This window comes from Lissotriton helveticus, chromosome 5_1 (genome assembly GCF_964261635.1).
Source record: "Lissotriton helveticus chromosome 5_1, aLisHel1.1, whole genome shotgun sequence".
NCBI classification, from domain to species: Eukaryota; Metazoa; Chordata; class Amphibia; order Caudata; family Salamandridae; genus Lissotriton; species Lissotriton helveticus.
The window spans coordinates 127361986-127380422 of record NC_136065.1 but is presented as its reverse complement, the minus strand read 5'-3'; the positions used below and the strand labels follow the sequence as shown (position 1 = coordinate 127380422).

General features: G+C 44.6%; 1 protein-coding gene across 5 annotated transcripts in view; it reads left to right on the top strand.

Annotated features, from left to right (window-relative positions):
* Positions 1-18437, top strand: part of GSN (gelsolin) — a 152465-nt gene that overhangs the window by 77044 nt on the left and 56984 nt on the right. For 3 of the 5 annotated variants that reach the window (XM_078641868.1, XM_078641866.1, XM_078641865.1), the window contains exons 2-5: positions 11601-11808; positions 14987-15141; positions 16323-16484; positions 16630-16779. In XM_078641868.1, coding sequence (XP_078497994.1) covers positions 11613-11808; positions 14987-15141; positions 16323-16484; positions 16630-16779 — 663 coding nt within the window. In that variant the 5' untranslated portion in view covers positions 11601-11612. The remainder of the gene's footprint in view (positions 1-11600; positions 11809-14986; positions 15142-16322; positions 16485-16629; positions 16780-18437) is intronic. The other 2 variants (XM_078641869.1, XM_078641867.1) reach the window with 1 other exon arrangement.

The following is an 18437-nucleotide window of genomic DNA, read 5'->3' as shown; positions in this document are numbered from 1 at the left end:
TCCCACATTTATGTTGATTGCACTAAATTAGTTTTATTGACTGTATCGTGAGCGAATGCCTTGGCGCAGAGCAGTACACTTTCAACAGCTTGATCTGTCTAAGGTACGTGCCCTTAACATGTAAGTTCTCGATGTTCTTGAATGACCCGCAGACAACCGTTTGTAAACCAGATACCCCGTTTCTGAGCTGTCGACAACTTGTACAATAACTGAGAATGTACGCAAAGTCTTAGGAAAAGGTGCACAGCTCAACGTCTGGGCCCCATATACTATACAGGCTGTTGATAAATATACCTCTTATTTGAATAATGGGCTACTAAAGCCTTAATCGTTGTTATGCATATAATGGCACCTCCTATTAGTAAGGATAGCATAATAGAATTATGTGGATACATAACCCAGCAAACAAACCATAGTAGGTAGTGAAATGCATGACCCGATTCATCGCAGCATGTCTCGGATACCTCCTGGATGGGCTCTGAGAAGACACTTGGCTCTTTGGTGGCTTATCATTGCTATGTTCAAGACCATGAATGTGGCAGTTCTTCTAGTCTTCCATGTGTCTGGTCACACACATGTGTTCTCACACGCATTACCCAATAAATGCCATGATACGAAGAGTACTTATGTATGATCTGACCAGCTGCCACATACATGCATATAGTCTTCTCCTAAGCAAATCCAGTCCATTAAGAAGACTCATGGTTACCATTAGCAGTCTCGTGGCCTCTTCCCTTCACAGGTAGGTCTGGAGTTTTTAGGGTGGCTCGAAGGGCTGCACTTAAAACACAATTCATCCCTGTTCAGATCCGATCCTCTCTCCAAGAGGCTGCCATGTGAATGATCCCTGGCAGCCCCTCTGCCTATGAGAGCAGCCCACTGGGAAAATGCTAGGGTAGCAGAATGGTCAGTCAATACAGATTCCTCTTAACAGAAAGGAAATACTGGGCATCAGCAATAGTCATTTGCATACACTGGCTGACCCCTCATCCGTGCACAGGAAGTTGGCCTTCTTCCCGCGAGAACTTGCTGGCTGCTGACACGACGAGGCGGTCTCTTTTCCGCAATGGTCTCCAAACCTTTTAATTTTGCACCTCTCCCGTTTGTTAAAATAAAAGAATCGGCCCCCAGAATGACTCCATTTTAAAATCAAATTGTCAGCTCGGAATATATTTAGTAAATCCAAACATTGCAATTATGTCCAGTTCTGTTTTTTTTTTTTTTTTTTTTTTATAATGCAAATGTATGGCTGCCAACATTCCACTGGCAGTCTGGACTCCTTAAGTGTACAAGTTTTCAGTGTTATCCTTTTATCAAAAATGGGTGGAAAGGACTTTTGAGGGTTATTGGGAGCCCTCAACCCCTACCCCCTCCACCCTCTGGCTTTGATACTTACACTCAGGCCGGGAACGTGTGAAAAGACATTACTGCTTAAGCGCTTATTGGGCAGTATGAATAGACTTCTAGCCACAACATCCAAAGACTGCCTGGAACACAAACCTGAAAGGTGAGGGGCCTCGTTTGTAAAATCACCAATACAGTCCCATAGAGCAGAGATGGGTGGAGCAGCTGCGTGAAGTTTGCATCTGGAGTAGAGCAAACTCCACCGTCCATTCTCTCTTCATCGCCATAAGTGGCGGGCAGAGCATTCCTATGACATTTGTTCAGTGAGAAATTTTTAACGCACTCCACGTTTCGCAAATTGGGCTCCGTTTTTAACTGGTTTTACAGTGTAGTGTGATCCAGAAACTAGCAAAACAGTAGCAACAGTTCACCTGGTATTGTGCTGCATGTTTCACAGATGGAAATAAATGAATTATGTGAATCTGCAGGGGTTTGGCATCCCATTCTGCAAAAGCAAATTGGTAAAAATAAACAAGGAGCGTTACTACACTTAAGTAGATAGATGGAAATTTCTTTTGGAAAAGGCAATACCTCAAACTGTCCCTTGTGACGCTTTAATTGTAATAGTCACTTCAGGATCATACTTATTTTCCAGGGCTTAGCCATGGCAGCCCGCTATACTTGCAGAACCATGTCATGTGCATTAGCTGAAGTCCATTTTTAAGAGTGCCCTTTTTACATTCTAAATGTAGGACCAGCATTGACAGTGAATTGTTTTTAGGTTTTATTTTAATATTTGTTTTGTGACGCAATATTTATGGAATCTATGACCTTAAAGATATTGGAGTATGGCACAGCGTGATCAGGGTTTGAAATTGTGGTTATAATTATAGGGTTTTTGTAATCTTGAATCCTTGCACAACTGGAACTTGCTGCAGCAGATACTTTTGACTCTTCTGAACGGTCATCGCTCTGTATGGTGTCCACTGCTATGTTGGTTCTTTTGCTTCCCCATGTCCAGTCATCTCTAGAAGTACGCTTCGATGGCCAGATGATGACCATCAGCTCTGCTGAGCGAGGTTTACACGGGAAGAAGAAGTAGTAGGAAAGACGGGTGAAGTAGGGCTAGTGGGGTAGTGAGAGCGTTGAGAAGACGCAATCTGGATTTTTCTGTCGGAAAAGTCTACATTTGCACAAACACTGTACGATCAGCACTGAAAGCATCACACGAGCTCCTCCATGAATGCTCTGTCTGCCTGGACTTCTTCCGGCATGGCGACTTCAGAGGGAGGGTGCATGAGACCTTGGCTGTCAATTTGTTTCAGCCAGCAACGTCATTAAAGCTCCATCTTCTCACGGTGCCTCCTTGGACATGGGTTGTGGTGGAATAAAAACTCAAACATTGCTGAAAATTATGGAAAACTGACAAAAGTTGCTAACTTCCAGAAATTGCAAAGTTTTCCTTGAACCCGCAGAGGTTGCAAAGACAAAGTGACCCTCAGTTTCGCACACCTACTTTTTCCATCTTCCTGATCTGAGTACACAACTGCTTCAGTTGGCAATCCGTGCCAGTTTCTTGCTTGGCAGCAGGACCATGAACTTCCCACCTTTTAATCTATGCTTCAAAAAGAAGAAATGATTCCTATAAAAAGGCTCTCCATGGAATGGCCGCACCGCCCATTCTGACCCGAATTGTGCCAAACACTAAACTTTCAGAAACTTGGTCACACAAACAGTTGATCTAGGACTTGCTGCACGTGGAAAGCCCTTCAGAGGAGACAAAGTAGAGAGACCTGTGTAGAGGTAGGCAGGGCAGGTGAAGAGGGGTTGAAATAAGAAATTGAGTGAAGTTTGCTTTCTTATGGAGCCAGCCCCCTGGAAGCCCGAGGCCTTGGCCATTGGCCCATTTTGTCCAGGTCTTAACTTCTCTGATGGAATAGCTGTGAAGCTACATGAAAGGGTGCCCTGTGCAGTCATCCGTCATGTGAGAAGCACATGGCCTAATTTTTTATCTTGATGGCTTAGAAAACTTCAACTAGAAAAGATCTGTTGGAAGATTACAAGAAGAAAACGAGTTGAAGATCCTATGATCGGTGACTGCATGGAACAAAACTCTGAAGACAGTTTGTTTCAGATGTAAGCTAAAATGTATGGCGTGCCCCAGGGCAGGTGCCAATCAAACTTCGAAGCTAGGGTGCTTTATCATTCCTTTCGTTACATGATCAGGACGAGAATTAAGAAACATGCATGTGACCTTGATCCCGTCATAGAAGTGTTTCATTGAGCTATGCGTCCGTTTTTGCATTCTTTTCAAGCACTTACTTTGGTCTCTTCCGATGAGCCAAAGCGGACAAAAACTACAATTCCCAGAATGCATCATTTTGTTAGTTGAAATCCAGGACTAGTGCATTGGTGTCCAGTGGCACGAAGATTACTGGTCACTCCAACTGACCATGGATAGGATACTTTCTAGCTATCAGCCGTTGAGGTCTGTAGACTGAATGAATACCAGGAGGGCTCACCTGGCTCCCGATTTGCTGGGACGAAGATGGACGTAAGCAAAGGTGAGCGAGACTCGAAAGAAGTGTGCAAAATAGTGATTGTGTTTTTTTCTTTTTCTTCAATGTTAGCGACTTTGCAATTTTTGTGATGCTTATACATAAACCTCATTCTTGTAGTTTTGCCATTTTCACATGAAAATCCTAATTTGTCGCGCAGATTTCTGCACGGCATAGTTTACTCTGCACGGCATAGCTTACTCTGCACGGCTTTACTTACCTTCAGTATGTGTTCTCCCGCACAAGGACACATTACGTAGAAAAACTCTACCATAGGCTATACTTTCTGAGCCTAAAAAACCTGAATAGATATTCGTGCCGGAAGTACTTGTTTTGATGGGCAGGACTTGTGTGCTTCCACAAAATAAGTGCTTGCTCTCCACACAGCTGTAGTAATTTTATTTATCCAGCTATCCGGAGCTTGACCTTTCAGGGTACACCCATGACACTTTAATGCTATTAAAATGTATTTTAATAATTAGATAATTTCAGTTTTTCTCTGGCAGCAGCACACAGCGGAGGAAGGCAGTCCATTAAACTGTTGACCTTTTTTAACCTAGGCTAGACTAATATTATTCCAGTTTTTGCTTGCACACTTAATCATTTAACCGTGAATCGAAAAGACACGTTGTTACACCGACAGAGATTCCAGGTCACTTAGCGAGCGTTCTATCATAAACAGCTAGAGCGCTACAAGGCTATGGACACGGCAGGCGCTATATAAAAATACACTCCGCAAAGAGCACAGCAGCGTGCCACCTACGGCTCGAGGTAGCGGGGTCTCACTGTGCTGAAGTCCGTTCCTCCTATGCACACTGAAGTTAAATAAACCCTCTGTACTTTTATCAAACTATGCCCAATAAAGCGCCAAGAAGCGCCTGTGCTCTTGTTAAGCACTACAAATGGATTCCCAGTGGGTGGGAGTCCACAGCCCGTGCTCGCTGCGGCACCTCTGTGCACGGATTTCTTAGTAAAGGTTAAAAATTGCAACGAAGGATTGAAACGTTGGTGTTTTTATATTTTTTTTTATTCAAGTGTAACATGTATGACAGATTTGCACCCGCCCTGCCGTCATCCAGCCTGTGTGTCCACACTCTGCATGGACAGGCGCCGCCGCCCGTGCGGGCCTCTCCGGTTACCGGAAGTCCTGTTAATTGCCGGTTTGTGTTCGCGCTGACTCTGCAGTGGGCAGGTTTGAGGTGGGAGGTTTTGTAACACGATAGGAAGTGTGTGTGGGAGCGAAAGCGGCGGCCACAGCAGCAGACAATGGAACACACGTTACCCTTTTGTATGAGCAGGTCTCCCGAGGCACTCGACAACAGAGTTTCTAAGTGTGACTGAGTGTCGCGTCAGAGCGGGGCCAGGCCCTGTGCACAGATGAGGCCGGTGTCGCTGGAAGCAGGCAAACGTGGGGTCCCCACGGGGGATGAGCTCGGGCAATAGTCTGGGACGGATGCAGCGGCTTCTTGGGAGTGCAGTTTAATTATTTTTAAGTAGAATGCACATTTTACGCCGTTTCTGAGTCGAGTATTGAGCATATTTGGTTAAGGCTAACTGAAGACTCATCTGTAGTGACACCAATTATGAGTCATAGGCATTAATTTAACCACAGTGCATTTTGGGAGCTGCAGTCCCAGTTCCCAACTGGCCTAGCGGTACAGATTACAATGATTTTGAGAATGAAAAACTGGCAGGAATATGATCTCACCTTTGGCACGTAGTGTGGGCGGGCATTAGTTTAACGCAGTGCATTCTGCAAGCTGTAGTCCGTGGTTCACAGTAAGTGCCAGTTGGATTGCATTTCAAGGTGACTGCAATTGTCTGAATAAGGGGAACCTGTAATCCAAAGGGATAACTGAGTAAACACAAGTGATCCGGAGAGGTTGGGGTGAGGAGGCAGCTTTGGCGACGCAGGGTTGGGAGAATCTGTATTATCCGAAGGCCTTTAGCTGTGAAATGCCCCCTCGACTGGGCCCATACCATCCAGTGTTGAAATAAAATTCTTTACATTTACTCATTCGTTTCGGCAGAAGCAGCATTACTATTTTTTTGACCGAAAATCCCCCAAAAGGTCCGTTGTGGTACATGGTGTTAGTTAGATACGATGGAATAGAGAAGCGGGAGGAAAGTGAGGTTTTCAGCAAAGATGCTGTTTTGTGACTAGGCGGGTGGGAGGGGTACCCTGGAAAGAAAACACGAATTGTACAGTCGTGCAAGGAGTAGTGACCGGACGGTCCTGTTTACACTTTGGTGCTGTATTAATTCTTCTTTTGTTCCCGACTAGTCCGATGGCTTCTCAGGGTACCTCTGGACCAATGAGCTAGGCAGACTCTGATATCCGGGAGCACGGGGGGAGGAGGGAGGTGCGGTTGCAGTAAAATCCAGCAGGTTATTGAAGTAATCTAATTTGAGAAGTAATATTAAACTAGTGACTTTGCAGTAGATATTGAATGGTTTTGCATTCGGTGGCCATGGAATTGGCGCATGTTCCATATTTGGTTGATGGAAAACCATAAGTTGAGGTGCTTATTGGGGGATGAGACCCGTGTCCATGTATGTTCAATGGTGGATGGTACCTTGTAGCAAAATCTGTTATCTACATAATCAGGTTTACCTCGGAGTGTCACTGCTGGGCAGGCTGTGGCGTGTTATGTCTGGTGCATTAGTATAGCACATTAACATCTTTGTTTGGTCCCACGGCGCTTTCCCCAGTCCAGAGATCTGGGCCTAAATCCATCGTTTTTTGCTCGCCATTCCATTTTGGATCCAGCCATATGCAAATCAGTCTTGACCCTGTGCCTCATGGGAACAGTCCAGACCGAACTGCCAGGCCAGGACCTCCCTGGAATGGGAACCAGCATCCTGGGACCGGTTTCAGCCCTTTCAGACATCGTCCTGTTGCGACTTATCCTGCTTTTCCAATAGCTAAAGTTTCCTTGTATGTGTTATTGCTGTTTGCGTCTGTTTGTTGATGGGCTCGGAGTCTGCTGTTGGAACTCACCCCCAGCAGCCGTGGCCCTGCTGCACGCTGTGAGGGTCACTGAGGTTTACTTAGCAAGAATGATTGGGTTTCCTCTGCTCGTGGCCTTTGCCTCAGCAGCTGGCTTCCCTTCAGTGATGACAGCCAAGCACCAGAGAACACTCTTACCAGCCCACTAGACCTATGCACCATCAAAGCACCAGACTATATGGCAATTAACCTAATTGTGCTGCAAGGAAAGACCAATTATGTAACGTTCCTATTAAGCTATTTTCCTATTTTAACACACCTGTGCATTACTATTAAATTGATTCAAATGCCACACCATGCATCTCTTAGGGAACGATATTTAATATTTTGAATCTGTTACCGACTGTGCAGTCAACAAGTAGTCCTTTTGAGTTGCGCGGACCAGATCTATTAAGAATTTCTGCATTTGCCATCGCTTGGGCATTATACATCTTTGTTTTGGCTGACGGCTCCATAAAATTGCACTACTTCACTCCAACAGCGCGAATTTCTTTTACTTTGAAACGTGATTGACCGAATTTTTCTCAATGCACATGAATTAAAAGCAATGCTTTTTGTGGGATAAGTAATGTGGTCCAGGTTCCATTTGGTGTAAACTGCACATAATCTTCTTTTAAAAGGAGTTTTATGTGTGTATAAATCTTTATTCGGTAAAATTGATCACCATAAAAGACAACAATATACATTCCATCAAATTATACTAGCAACAACAAGGGTTGACCATACTTAAAATACGACTGAGCACTATCATAATTAATAAAACCATGGACAAAAAAAAAAATACTCCAGGCACTCAGAATTAGCAGCTTCAAATAACTCCACTCTGGGTTGGTAGAGGCCTTGCAATCATTCCCAGAGATCTTGATCTAATAATCCAGGCACTACCTAAAAACTTTGCCACCCCGCATATCAATGGGGTAGATGATAGATCCGATGTAATCACTCGTAAGGCCGAGCGATGGCACCTCATCCCCAAACCTTTACATACTGGTTTCAACCAGTTTTTCCGCGCCACTTTATACGCGGGGCAGGCAAAAAGAAGATGGGCCACGGACTCTTTAGGGGCCGCACAGCCAGGACAAGATCGCAAGGGGCCGCCCTGGTTGGACCATTTTGAAGTAAATTCGTGTACCGGGAGGGTACCGTACCTTAATTTTAAAGAGGGCCCTGTCTAGAGGCTTGGTTATCAAGTCAAGGAAGGGTTCAAGTTTCCTTACACACTTACACTCCAGAAAAGACTCTGTAAGTGAACCCCCTGTTATACCACGTGATGCTTCAGCCTGAACCCAATCCCAATATAATTTCTTGATCACCATTTTGGGCGGGGGCGCTTGAGACTCCCAAATATCTCTCAAACCCAATTGGGAGACCAGTAGCCTCAAATTTTTCAACCAGCCAATTTTACACCCAGAGTCGAGTAAAATTAGCTCGTCCAGCACTTCAGCATATTTGGCCAACTCCTTAGTCCTTCTCAGGCGGACCCAAAAAAGCAATGGTCGCAGCCTCACTATATCCTTTAGGGCACGTCTACCAAGGTCTAACCGCAAGGGGATAAGCGGGGTGGAAACAGGGAGTGCCACCACATCTCTCAAAAACTTATTTTCTGCTAAGGTTAGCTCATTTACATTGTCGAACCCCCATAGTTCGGAGCCGTACAATGCAGCCGGGAGTATCTGGCCATCGTAGATAGCCATTACCGGGGACACTGGTTTACTGATTGATGCCTGGTACTCTCGTAAGATCACCCCCGACACTCTTTTGTGGCCCAATAGCATTTTCGCTAAGTGATCCTTCCAGGTCATTCGGCTATTTATCCGGACCCCTAAATAGTCGAATGCCTCGACCAACTCCAAGGGAGTCCCATTAAGCAGAAAATTGTTTTTAAAATTTTTGGCGGGTGAAAAGGCCATCAATTTGGTTTTGGTGGTGTTGATGGTTAGGCCTCTCTCTGTACAAAAGGAGGAGAAACGCTGCAGGAGTTTGTGCAGGCCTATCGGGGATTTAGCTATCAGTAAGGTATCGTCAGCAAAGAGCAGGGTCTGAATCTTTCCCCCGCCAGGTTTGGGGCATCCGTCTCTTCTCCTCTCAGATGGTCCACCACTCCATTCACAAAAGGAGTTTTATCCTATTTTATAGGTCTAGAATTAGTCAGCAGAATTTGATTTTACAAAAAAATGTTTGCATGTAATATTGCATATTGGGACTCTCACAGCCATCTTCATGTTTTGTTCAAGTCTCATGTTTTAATCCCGCCCACCACAGCATTCAACATGGGAAACAGGTGTGCCCACTCGAGCCAGTGCTTTGTTTTTAGTTCTCCTGCAACAGAGCATGCACTCTCTTGCAAGATATTGTACAATAAGGGGTTTATAGTCCGCCCATTGCCTAACATTCGTTGGCTTCATTGTCACACTTATTTGCTGCCTTCTAATAGGCCGGCAGCTGCTGTCTTCACTTAGTCTTCTTTCGGCTGGCGCATGGACCAAGTCCTGATTGGTTCAGCTTGATAGCTGTTCCACCACTGATTACAGTGATTGAGGCACTACTTTTTCCCCCTGTCCCCGTTAACCAAGAACTTTGTAATGCCACATACACTTCAAAGAAGCCCTTTTGTGCTTTGAAATGGATGTTTATTGTGACAACATATGTTATCTGCTTCAAAATGTACTTTCGCTAAGACATGGACATGGGTGCATTGTTTTTTTTGAGGATTTTTTGTGCAATTTTGTTCACACATGGGGAGATTAAATGGTTTGCTCAATCATGGGGGTATTGTACCAAGATCTAACTAACATTGGCAAAGCTGACTGGTCTCTTCGGTGGAACTGTTGGCTCTGCCATTGCCTTTTTGTTCATGCTGGACCCCGTAGGCATCGCTGGTTTTGGCAATGATTTGCATCCGTGCTCTATAGCAGCAAGTTGCTGCTGTGCAGTATGGCTAAAAAAAATTAAATAAAAGATACATCCAGTGCTAATGCCTTAAAAAACAAATGCATTACCCCTGGCTGCAACATAGGGCTTTTTGTATTTAGTTTTATCCACACTGCAAAGCATGTGTGCTTCTTCACAGCATGGGTACAACACCTTGCCAAAACCAATAGCTCTCATAGGCGAGACCTATTGGCTTTGCCAATGCTTATTCTGAGATCTAATGCATTGTGCTCAAGCGCAATGCTGTTACCCATAGAAAAAGTAGTTTCATACAGTACCAAGGACTTGTGGGCCATTACATTCACTTATTCACTTAACAAATTATTTTATTGCACTTTTTTTTATAATGGCAAGGGTCTGGCAGTTCACCAGACAGTGGTATTGGGCATTGACTGCTGTTTGCAACTTGTCCCATCACAGAGGCACACTGCTCAATGCTCGGAAATGGGCTTTCAGCCAATTCCAGAATGGTCAACTGGGTTCACATGCACACTAGTGATGATGTTTTGAAAGAATACTTTACAAAATATATATATATATATTTTTTAATTGCCTGCCAGCCAACACAAGACCTTTTGGCTTTACCAATACTTTGTGATTTTTTTGGTTAAATTCCCGGAAATGTAAACTTTTAAACTCCATCTTTCACCATTCTATTGCATTTGTTTAAATTTTGAATCCCGGTAGGCTTTTCTACAAATATGTTCCCACCTACCTAACTGGCATTGTGGTTTTTTCATACCTTGTACCCACTGCTGACTGCATTATAATTTTTGTATTTTCCAGTTGATGCTACTGGCCTAAGTAGTTAGTCTTGGTGTTCTACCTAGCCCTATGCTGCCATCTGAGACGTCACTTTGCTTTTTTTTGATGCAATGTGGGGGCTTTAGATATCCATGCGCAATGCATTGCTGGTGTAATATCCGGACCGGCAGGTGGGGTTTCCCACATTGCAGTGATGCTGATTGTCTTGTACAGATCCACATACCGTGCTAGGTAGATGTTTGATGCTCACGAGCCTCTGGTGCCGACTAAAGTGATCCCTGAAAGGTACCTTGGTTGTCACCCGCATGTAACACCTGTTGGAAAAAGTGGGTTTTTTAATCTTCCTAAAGGTTTCATAGTTCCCAATTTGCTTCCAGGGCAATGTTTGTGACCATTAACTTTAGCTCCTCAATTGTGCACCCTTCCTACATCCACATGTATTGTCTGGGTAGTTCCTCGGGGCGTGTATTAAAATTCTCTAGTTGGGTGATATTGAGATGTACACCATTGCAAGCACATTGGTTGGATCCCTTATACCAATGTCCGCATATTCTCCTCAATGTATATATTCCATTACAATTTTAATCCTTAAGTTTGCGGAAGAGTGCCTATACTCGTATGCAGCCAAGGGTCTGGTCATAATGTTAAGGCATTCTATTCTTTGTTTAAAATATGGTCTATTCTCCAGTTAAGATCCACAGTTAGTGCATTCCGTTTGCTTACCTTGCTTAATTGTAGTCAAACTGTTACAAAAATGTTAGATTTATTTAATTACTTGATTGTTTAAAACCAAATGAAATAAGTTTGTCTGCTAAAAAGTTAAATCTTTAAGAAACCTTTGTTTGAAGTTTCTCACTCCTGAACCCTTATGTTTGTGTGGTAGCCATGTTTGGTCTTACGCCATTCCTTATTTTCTCTTCATTCTGTTAAGCTAGAATAACTTTCCCTGTTCCAAATTCCAGCTAACCAATCAGTTTTTCTTCTTATTGCAGCAGCCCGCCAACATGGAGGTCGATCACGCAGAATTCCAGAAGGCCGGGAAGGAGCCAGGTCTGCAGATATGGCGGGTCGAGAAGTTTGACTTGGTGGCTGTTCCAAAGAACCTGTATGGAGACTTCTTCACCGGTGACGCGTATGTGCTCCTGCACACGATGAAACTGAAGAGCGGGAACTTGCAGTATGACCTCCATTTCTGGCTGGGTAAGGCTCTGTCCTCCACTGCGCAGGGTGATGACGTGTCGCTTGGACTCCCTGAGGGAGCTCTGGCAGTAGAACCAGTTCACTTGCACGACGAGGGATTCCACTAACTTCCATGTATTGGATTGTTCTTTTTCTAAAGAATGATTTAATTCATGTTTTTCATTGTTCATGCATGTAATTCTAATTTGCATAACGGTGCATGCTGGTTAATCATAGCTCTTCCAGTTATGATTCGAGGGACGCTACCGGTAAATGTGTTCCTATTCGTACCCGTGCTATCCTGACGCCAGAAAGGAGCTACTTAATATAATAACGTTAGTTTAGAATCTCTCTGCATTTATTTATTTTGAATGTACCTTCCGGCATGTTTATTACAAGTAGCACTCTGAAAGAAGCTGCACTGCCCTGTCACCTGCCCCATGTATAAATGGTGTGTGTGGAGGGGGGGGGGGGGGTTTGGGGAAAGAGCTTTGCTTTTTGTGAATTGTGGCTAATCTCTTCATGGCTAGATGGAGTAGTGTCTGAAAGCAGGGCCCAGCCCACCACTGGCACATATATTTAAATGTCTTTTGGTGCCAATTTAGGAACAGATTAACTTATCATGCCACCACTAAATAGTTACCAGGTTGCCATTAGAAGTGCCAATTATGCACCTTCTGCCAGGGGGAGGTGGAGTGGTTCTACAGTCCCCTACATGCCAAGTGAGCTCCACAATGTTGGGGTGTCGCCATCTTTTGGGCAGGAACCTCTAAAGCCAACCTTCCTACTTTCACTGAATTATTGAGACCAGGGAACCTAATATTTTGGAAATTGCCCCCTTAATGCGCCGGCTTAGATGATTATGAAACTCCTCATTATTGGTGTTTTCAACCCGTAACTTAATTGAGGAATGCCCATTAAAATCTGACTATTAAAATGTTGCAATTGTCATAACAAAATTATTCCATCATGGTGAGGAACACACCTGAAAAACCGAGTTATTAGTACTATTCTGTTTGGGTAACTAATAAATTAAATCGCAAATATGTTACCCTGTTGGGGTCCTTGGACCAAGCAGGGCCTACCGTGCCTTTCTAACGTGGGTTGAGGTTTTTGTATCTGATGTCCTTGAATTTGTCCTACTATGGCTTTACAAACTGGACAAAGTACGTCCCTTTAGCACTGGGCTCTCGGGGAGGTAGTATGGGTGTCCGGCACTCAAACCCATATTAATTGTGAAACTTTGACAAACTCTGTGCTAGACTTTAAAGAGCAGTTCTTTAATGTGCATTATAACTAAATACTACACCTAGGAAAATTTACACACTGAAATTTAGTGTCCTGGTGCTAGGGAAGGTCAGCTTCTGCATTGCGATCCCGACAGTTCCCACCCTGGGTCTGGTTCTGTCGTGATTAGTCTCTGGTGCAGATTACCCCCATACTCTTGTGTTACCACACAGTTTTATTTTAACCCTTCGCATGCTGGTGACGAACCCCAGCCATCACGCTCCACGGTGCTCGTGTGCTGATGACGGCTGGGGTTCGTCACGGCCCCGCCCTGTTCGTTTGTTTACTGCACAGCGGCGGAAACGGGCCAGCAGCGAAGGGGTTAACTCTAGTCATTGGTTCTCACCTAACCACTACCAGTCTATGAACAGGCTGGTGCTATTCTGGTAGTCTCCGGGATCCTCTGATCCTTACTCGCTCCCTCTTCTGGGCTCAGCACGAGCATTCCGTGCCTTGTGTCCTCCACACTCGTGATGCAGCGGCAAGGGTACGTGACCATTCTGCTTCGTGTAAGCCCCCTTCTGAGTCAGTGTCCCACTTGTCCCGAAGTAGAGGATGAGATGATGGGCAGTGCAAGGCGAGCCTTTTATAACCAACCAGCTGTTGTCTAAGCCCCAATCCCATAGTGTTGATGGCCTGGAAAAGTGGGCGTCAGTCGGTTTTGGCGTTTACTATTGAGTAGATAAGTCATAGTGTTGGCTATATCTGTGCTTTAAAAGCTGACCCCTCCGGAGAGCGAACTGGTTCTGATAGCATAAGCGTAAGTAAGTGGCTGTCCTCAAAGAGGTCTCTCGATGGTAGAAGATTGGCATTATACCACTGTAACAGATGTCCCCGAGTAAGGGGGCCACGGGGACCAGGTAAACTGGGGAAAGGCATGTCTGGAGCATAAGGGAGAGCTCCATTGGTGCAGCAGATGACTATGGCATAGAGCCGCATGGAGTAACCGATGGTGGGTGCTCTGGCACCAGAAGCAGTTAGAGGTTGACTGGGCAGATACTGGCGCCACTTCTTATGAGTCTCCTCAAGTGATGGCCTTGCCAGCCACTGACTCCATCACTGGAGTTGGGTGGAGAGGAAGTAGGCTGGAGCCCCCAACCCTCCTGCCCGAACCGAGAGGTGCAGTTTGCCAAGATCCACCCTGCGGTGACCCGTGTGCTGTATTTGCTCCCCTAGGAGCTCATCTAGCCCCTGGAAAATAATCCAAATGCTAGGTTTTAGACCATGTCTAGACCCACTAAATGTCTGATACATGTATTGTGTAGATGTGAAACCCCTGAAATTCTAGAGCAAGTGAGCTCAGCTAGCCTTCCTTCGCAGCTCAACAGCATAGGCAAAAGCATCTTCTCTTAGCTCAATAATGCTTGACGATTTCAGACCTCTTCCTCCCAGACCCCAGTGCATGCCACAGGCCACTTCTTTGTTAGTGGAGCAGTCAATTTCCTGAGTCGCAGACTTCCTGTAACGGTCTGTAGCTTCCTCCTCTGAGCAGTGTGGGTTTCTGCTTTCTTGGCACGCACCATGGTACTTACAACCCCGTCTCCCCTCTTCTGTGGCCATCTCTTTAAGCCATAATGGGGTGCCAGGTGGCTGCTCTGAGAGCTAAAATGTCAATCACTGGAAACTTGTAGGCTAGACTTGGACTTTATTCATTCGGATGTTGATCCAGTAAATTAGCTGCTCAACTAATCCCTATCCTTGTTAGTTGGCGATCACTCAATTTGTGTTGTGTATAAACTGAGAAGTGTATTCCCTGTGTGCAGTTTGGAAGGGCAGAATCTGTTCAAATAGAAATTGGAAAACTATTGGGAGATTGTGTTATATATGTGGTGATACTTTGTGGATATTTCCTGAGTTTGTTGCAAATTTCTTGAGTCGCTGACCCATGTGCCACTTTCTTTTGTCCATGAAGGGGACGAGTGCTCGCAGGATGAGAGCGGAGCTGCTGCCATCTTCACTGTGCAGATGGACGACCACCTCGGAGGATCACCGCGCCAGAACCGGGAGGTGCAGGGATACGAGTCCTCTGCATTTCTTGGATACTTCAAGTCTGGCATAAAGTACAAGGTGTGTAAGGGGATGGTCTTGGAGATGGGGGAAGAGGCAAGACTGCTTATCTTGGGGGGACGGGGGGGGGGATTGAATGGCTGGCTAAGCGCATTGAAGAGTGATCTACAGGGATAGCCATCTTTACCTGCTTTACGTACACACTTGAGGCTTCTTCCTGGTTGTGCTGCATGTCTGGGGAAATATGAATTGTTGCAACCATGTTAAATCGCATCATTGTACAATATTCTGTTCTACTTTAAGTAGAATAATGGCCCTTGACTGTAGACATCAATTAATTTAGGTACCAGAGATAATGAAAGTGAGATCACACACCCTTCAACTCCTACTGTCATCCAAAATTGCCCCACGCATAACCTTATCCAGTGTTGTTTTAACAGTTTTATATAGCACAAACTTGACCCGGTATCTGGTATCAGAGCGCTTTACATGGCATCAGTTGCATTACATGAGGATACACATTCATTTTTGTTAGGCACGGGGAGATTAAGTGATTTGCTCAATCCCAGGATGTTCAGCATCATTGCCGATACTCGAACCCGGTTCCCCAGATTCGTGGTCGACCGCCCTAGCCGTTAGACCAACTCCAGGAGTTGTTTACTTCCTACCCAAACTGTAATCTTTCAGCAGCAAAGTCCCTCGTCACCCTGTTCACATTGTTTTTCTAGCGTCTTTTCTAATCATTGAGATGTTGTATAGAAGTGGGAGGGTTGGAGTACAAAAGGCAAGCCGGGGGTAGCATCCACTATCTCCCCCCCTCCCCTATAGGAGCACCTATGGTGAATAAAGCGCTCTTAAAACCCTTTGTTTAGCGAACGCCATTGACATTAGAACATAACACTCCCACACATGCCCGGATACTGTGGTGAATTACATGGCAACATCTTCATATTAAAGTTTGCATTAATGTGTTGATAATACTCAACCATTTATGAAGAAATTGATGACCGGAGTCTTCTACCCAATGGACGAGATTTACCCCGCAGTACGCCCAAGACACTATTGCCATGCTCAACAATGCACTGTGCCCTTACCCTATGGAACTCTCTAGGAGTACAATATTCCATCGCAAACTCTATATAACGCGTGTTGAATAGCAACCCTAGAAATCCAGGACTCGCATCCTTTTTCTCATATGCACTGAACTGTGAATTTGATTCCTTTTTTCTATTGCCCGTTAGGCTGGTGGAGTGGCATCAGGGTTCAAGCATGTGGCTACCAATGAGGTGAACGTCCAGCGGCTGCTCCAAATCAAGGGTCGTCGTTTGGCTCGAGCCATTGAAGTCCCTGTGAGCTGGGAGAGTTTCAACACTGGAGACTGCTTCATCCTGGACCTGGGTGAGGTAAGTTTGCCAGATGAAGATGGATCAATTCTTGTCCATTTTGAAATTCACAATGCCCTCCTTCTCGCAATCACTTGATCTTGAAACCCCCCTCCACCCCCACAGGATTGCATCAATACTTCTAATGTGTCAATTTGTATTTCAGGAAATTTTCCAGTGGTGTGGCTCCAAGTCCAACAGATTTGAACGACTGAAGGCTACGAACATCTCTAAGGGCATCCGTGACAATGAAAGGAGTGGCCGTGCCAAAGTCTTTGTGGTCGAAGATGGCATGGAAAGAGAGAAGATGCTAGAGGTAGACTTGCCTTCTATATGCCCTTTTCTATCTGTTTATTTATTTTATCTCTTGACCTACTTGTCTGACGTGGGCCCTTTTATTTATCTATTGGAAAATCCCATTCACTCTGTGTTGAAACTTTATTCTTTGTGTAGATCAAATGGCAACTCAGTGATATTCATTTCTATGCATAATGTGCTATGCTTTTCTTATTCCTCCATACAAAATTTAAAATGTGCGACTTTCCTTTTTCCTAGTGGAAAAGCCAGTCTGTTTTTTCATTGTATTTTAAATTTGAATCAAAGTTCCAATTCCGTCGAAACTAGGGTAATTTAGGCTAGTTAAGGATTCAAACAAAATCTTTAAGTGCTCTTGAGACAAGCTTTTTGCTCACTGGAACACTGACAATCAGTAAACCCGCAGCGTCATGGGCTGTAGTGGTGCAAGACATAATGGCGACCAAAGCACTTTTGGAAATATGTTATAAACCTGAAAAGTCCAATAAAAGGTCTCAAACAGACCGCCCACGTAGGGATGTTTTCAATAACCATAAACTGGTCGGACTTTAAAAAAAAAAAATGTATAGGCAGTGTGACTTTGCGCCGGCCTTCAAAATCCTCCCCCTGAGCCCTGACTTGGTCATCTGTCCTTTCATAATTGCCCTTGCCCTAAAATGTCTTGTCTAGATCTACAACAATTTAATTTATCTGCCCCTGATATTGCCAAAATGCTTAGTTATATTTTATTTCTAATGTCATGTAATTTTGTAGAAAAAAATTCTTGGTGTGCAGTCTTGTCCTACCGCAATATCCTGGTCCATTAATCTGTTATGAAGTCTCAAATCTTCCACATATACAATGTTTTTTCGACAGCACTTTATTTTTAAAGACGATGTTACAGTACAAGTGTTCTCTGTAAAGCGTGTTGCAAAATTATCCTCGACACCCTACAGATAGTTACAAGTTAAAACCCTCAGACCTTGACACATCTTGCAGTTCCAGTTACTCAGCACTGTTGCCTACTGTTCAACAAGGGGTACCATTCTCAAAATGATCCCCGAGCTTCAGTCTCAGACCTTTGCTGCCTCCGCATTTATTTTATTAGGTCAGAGCCTAGTGTTGTAGCGCATGCGCTGTGTGAGTCATGCTGTAGTAGGGTATGTTTTAGAAGTCGAATGGAAGCCCCACCCATCTTTTTCATTGGCTGGCCTCATCGTCCATGGTAAATGCTGGCTTCCGATTGATAATGAGGCTTCTTAGACCCTCCTTGTTACCGCCCGGTTTCCTTTTGTGACCGCTCATTAGGACTGGATCTTTTACTTGCGGCGTTGCACTGTATCCTTCATTAGTCTGTAAGCACAATTTTTTTTTTCATTCTGCTTTGGCAATGGCGGCAGCTTATCAGACAATGGTTTTGTTCCGCCACTAAAGTAGCAATACGAAACTCCAGGAAACGCTCCTAGCTAATATTTAACAAACTTTAAAGAATGTTTGATCCCCTGACTTCGGGGAGGGCTGTAGAGCGCCTGTGGTGGTCTTGCGGCTCGTTTGTAGAACTATGTGAAAATTCATATATCGATGACGCATGGCCGTCTGCAGAGCCTGCAGTATGGCTCGTCAAATGCCTGGTTAACACTTCCGCAGGGTTAGGGTTCCGGCTCCACACATTTTCCCTAA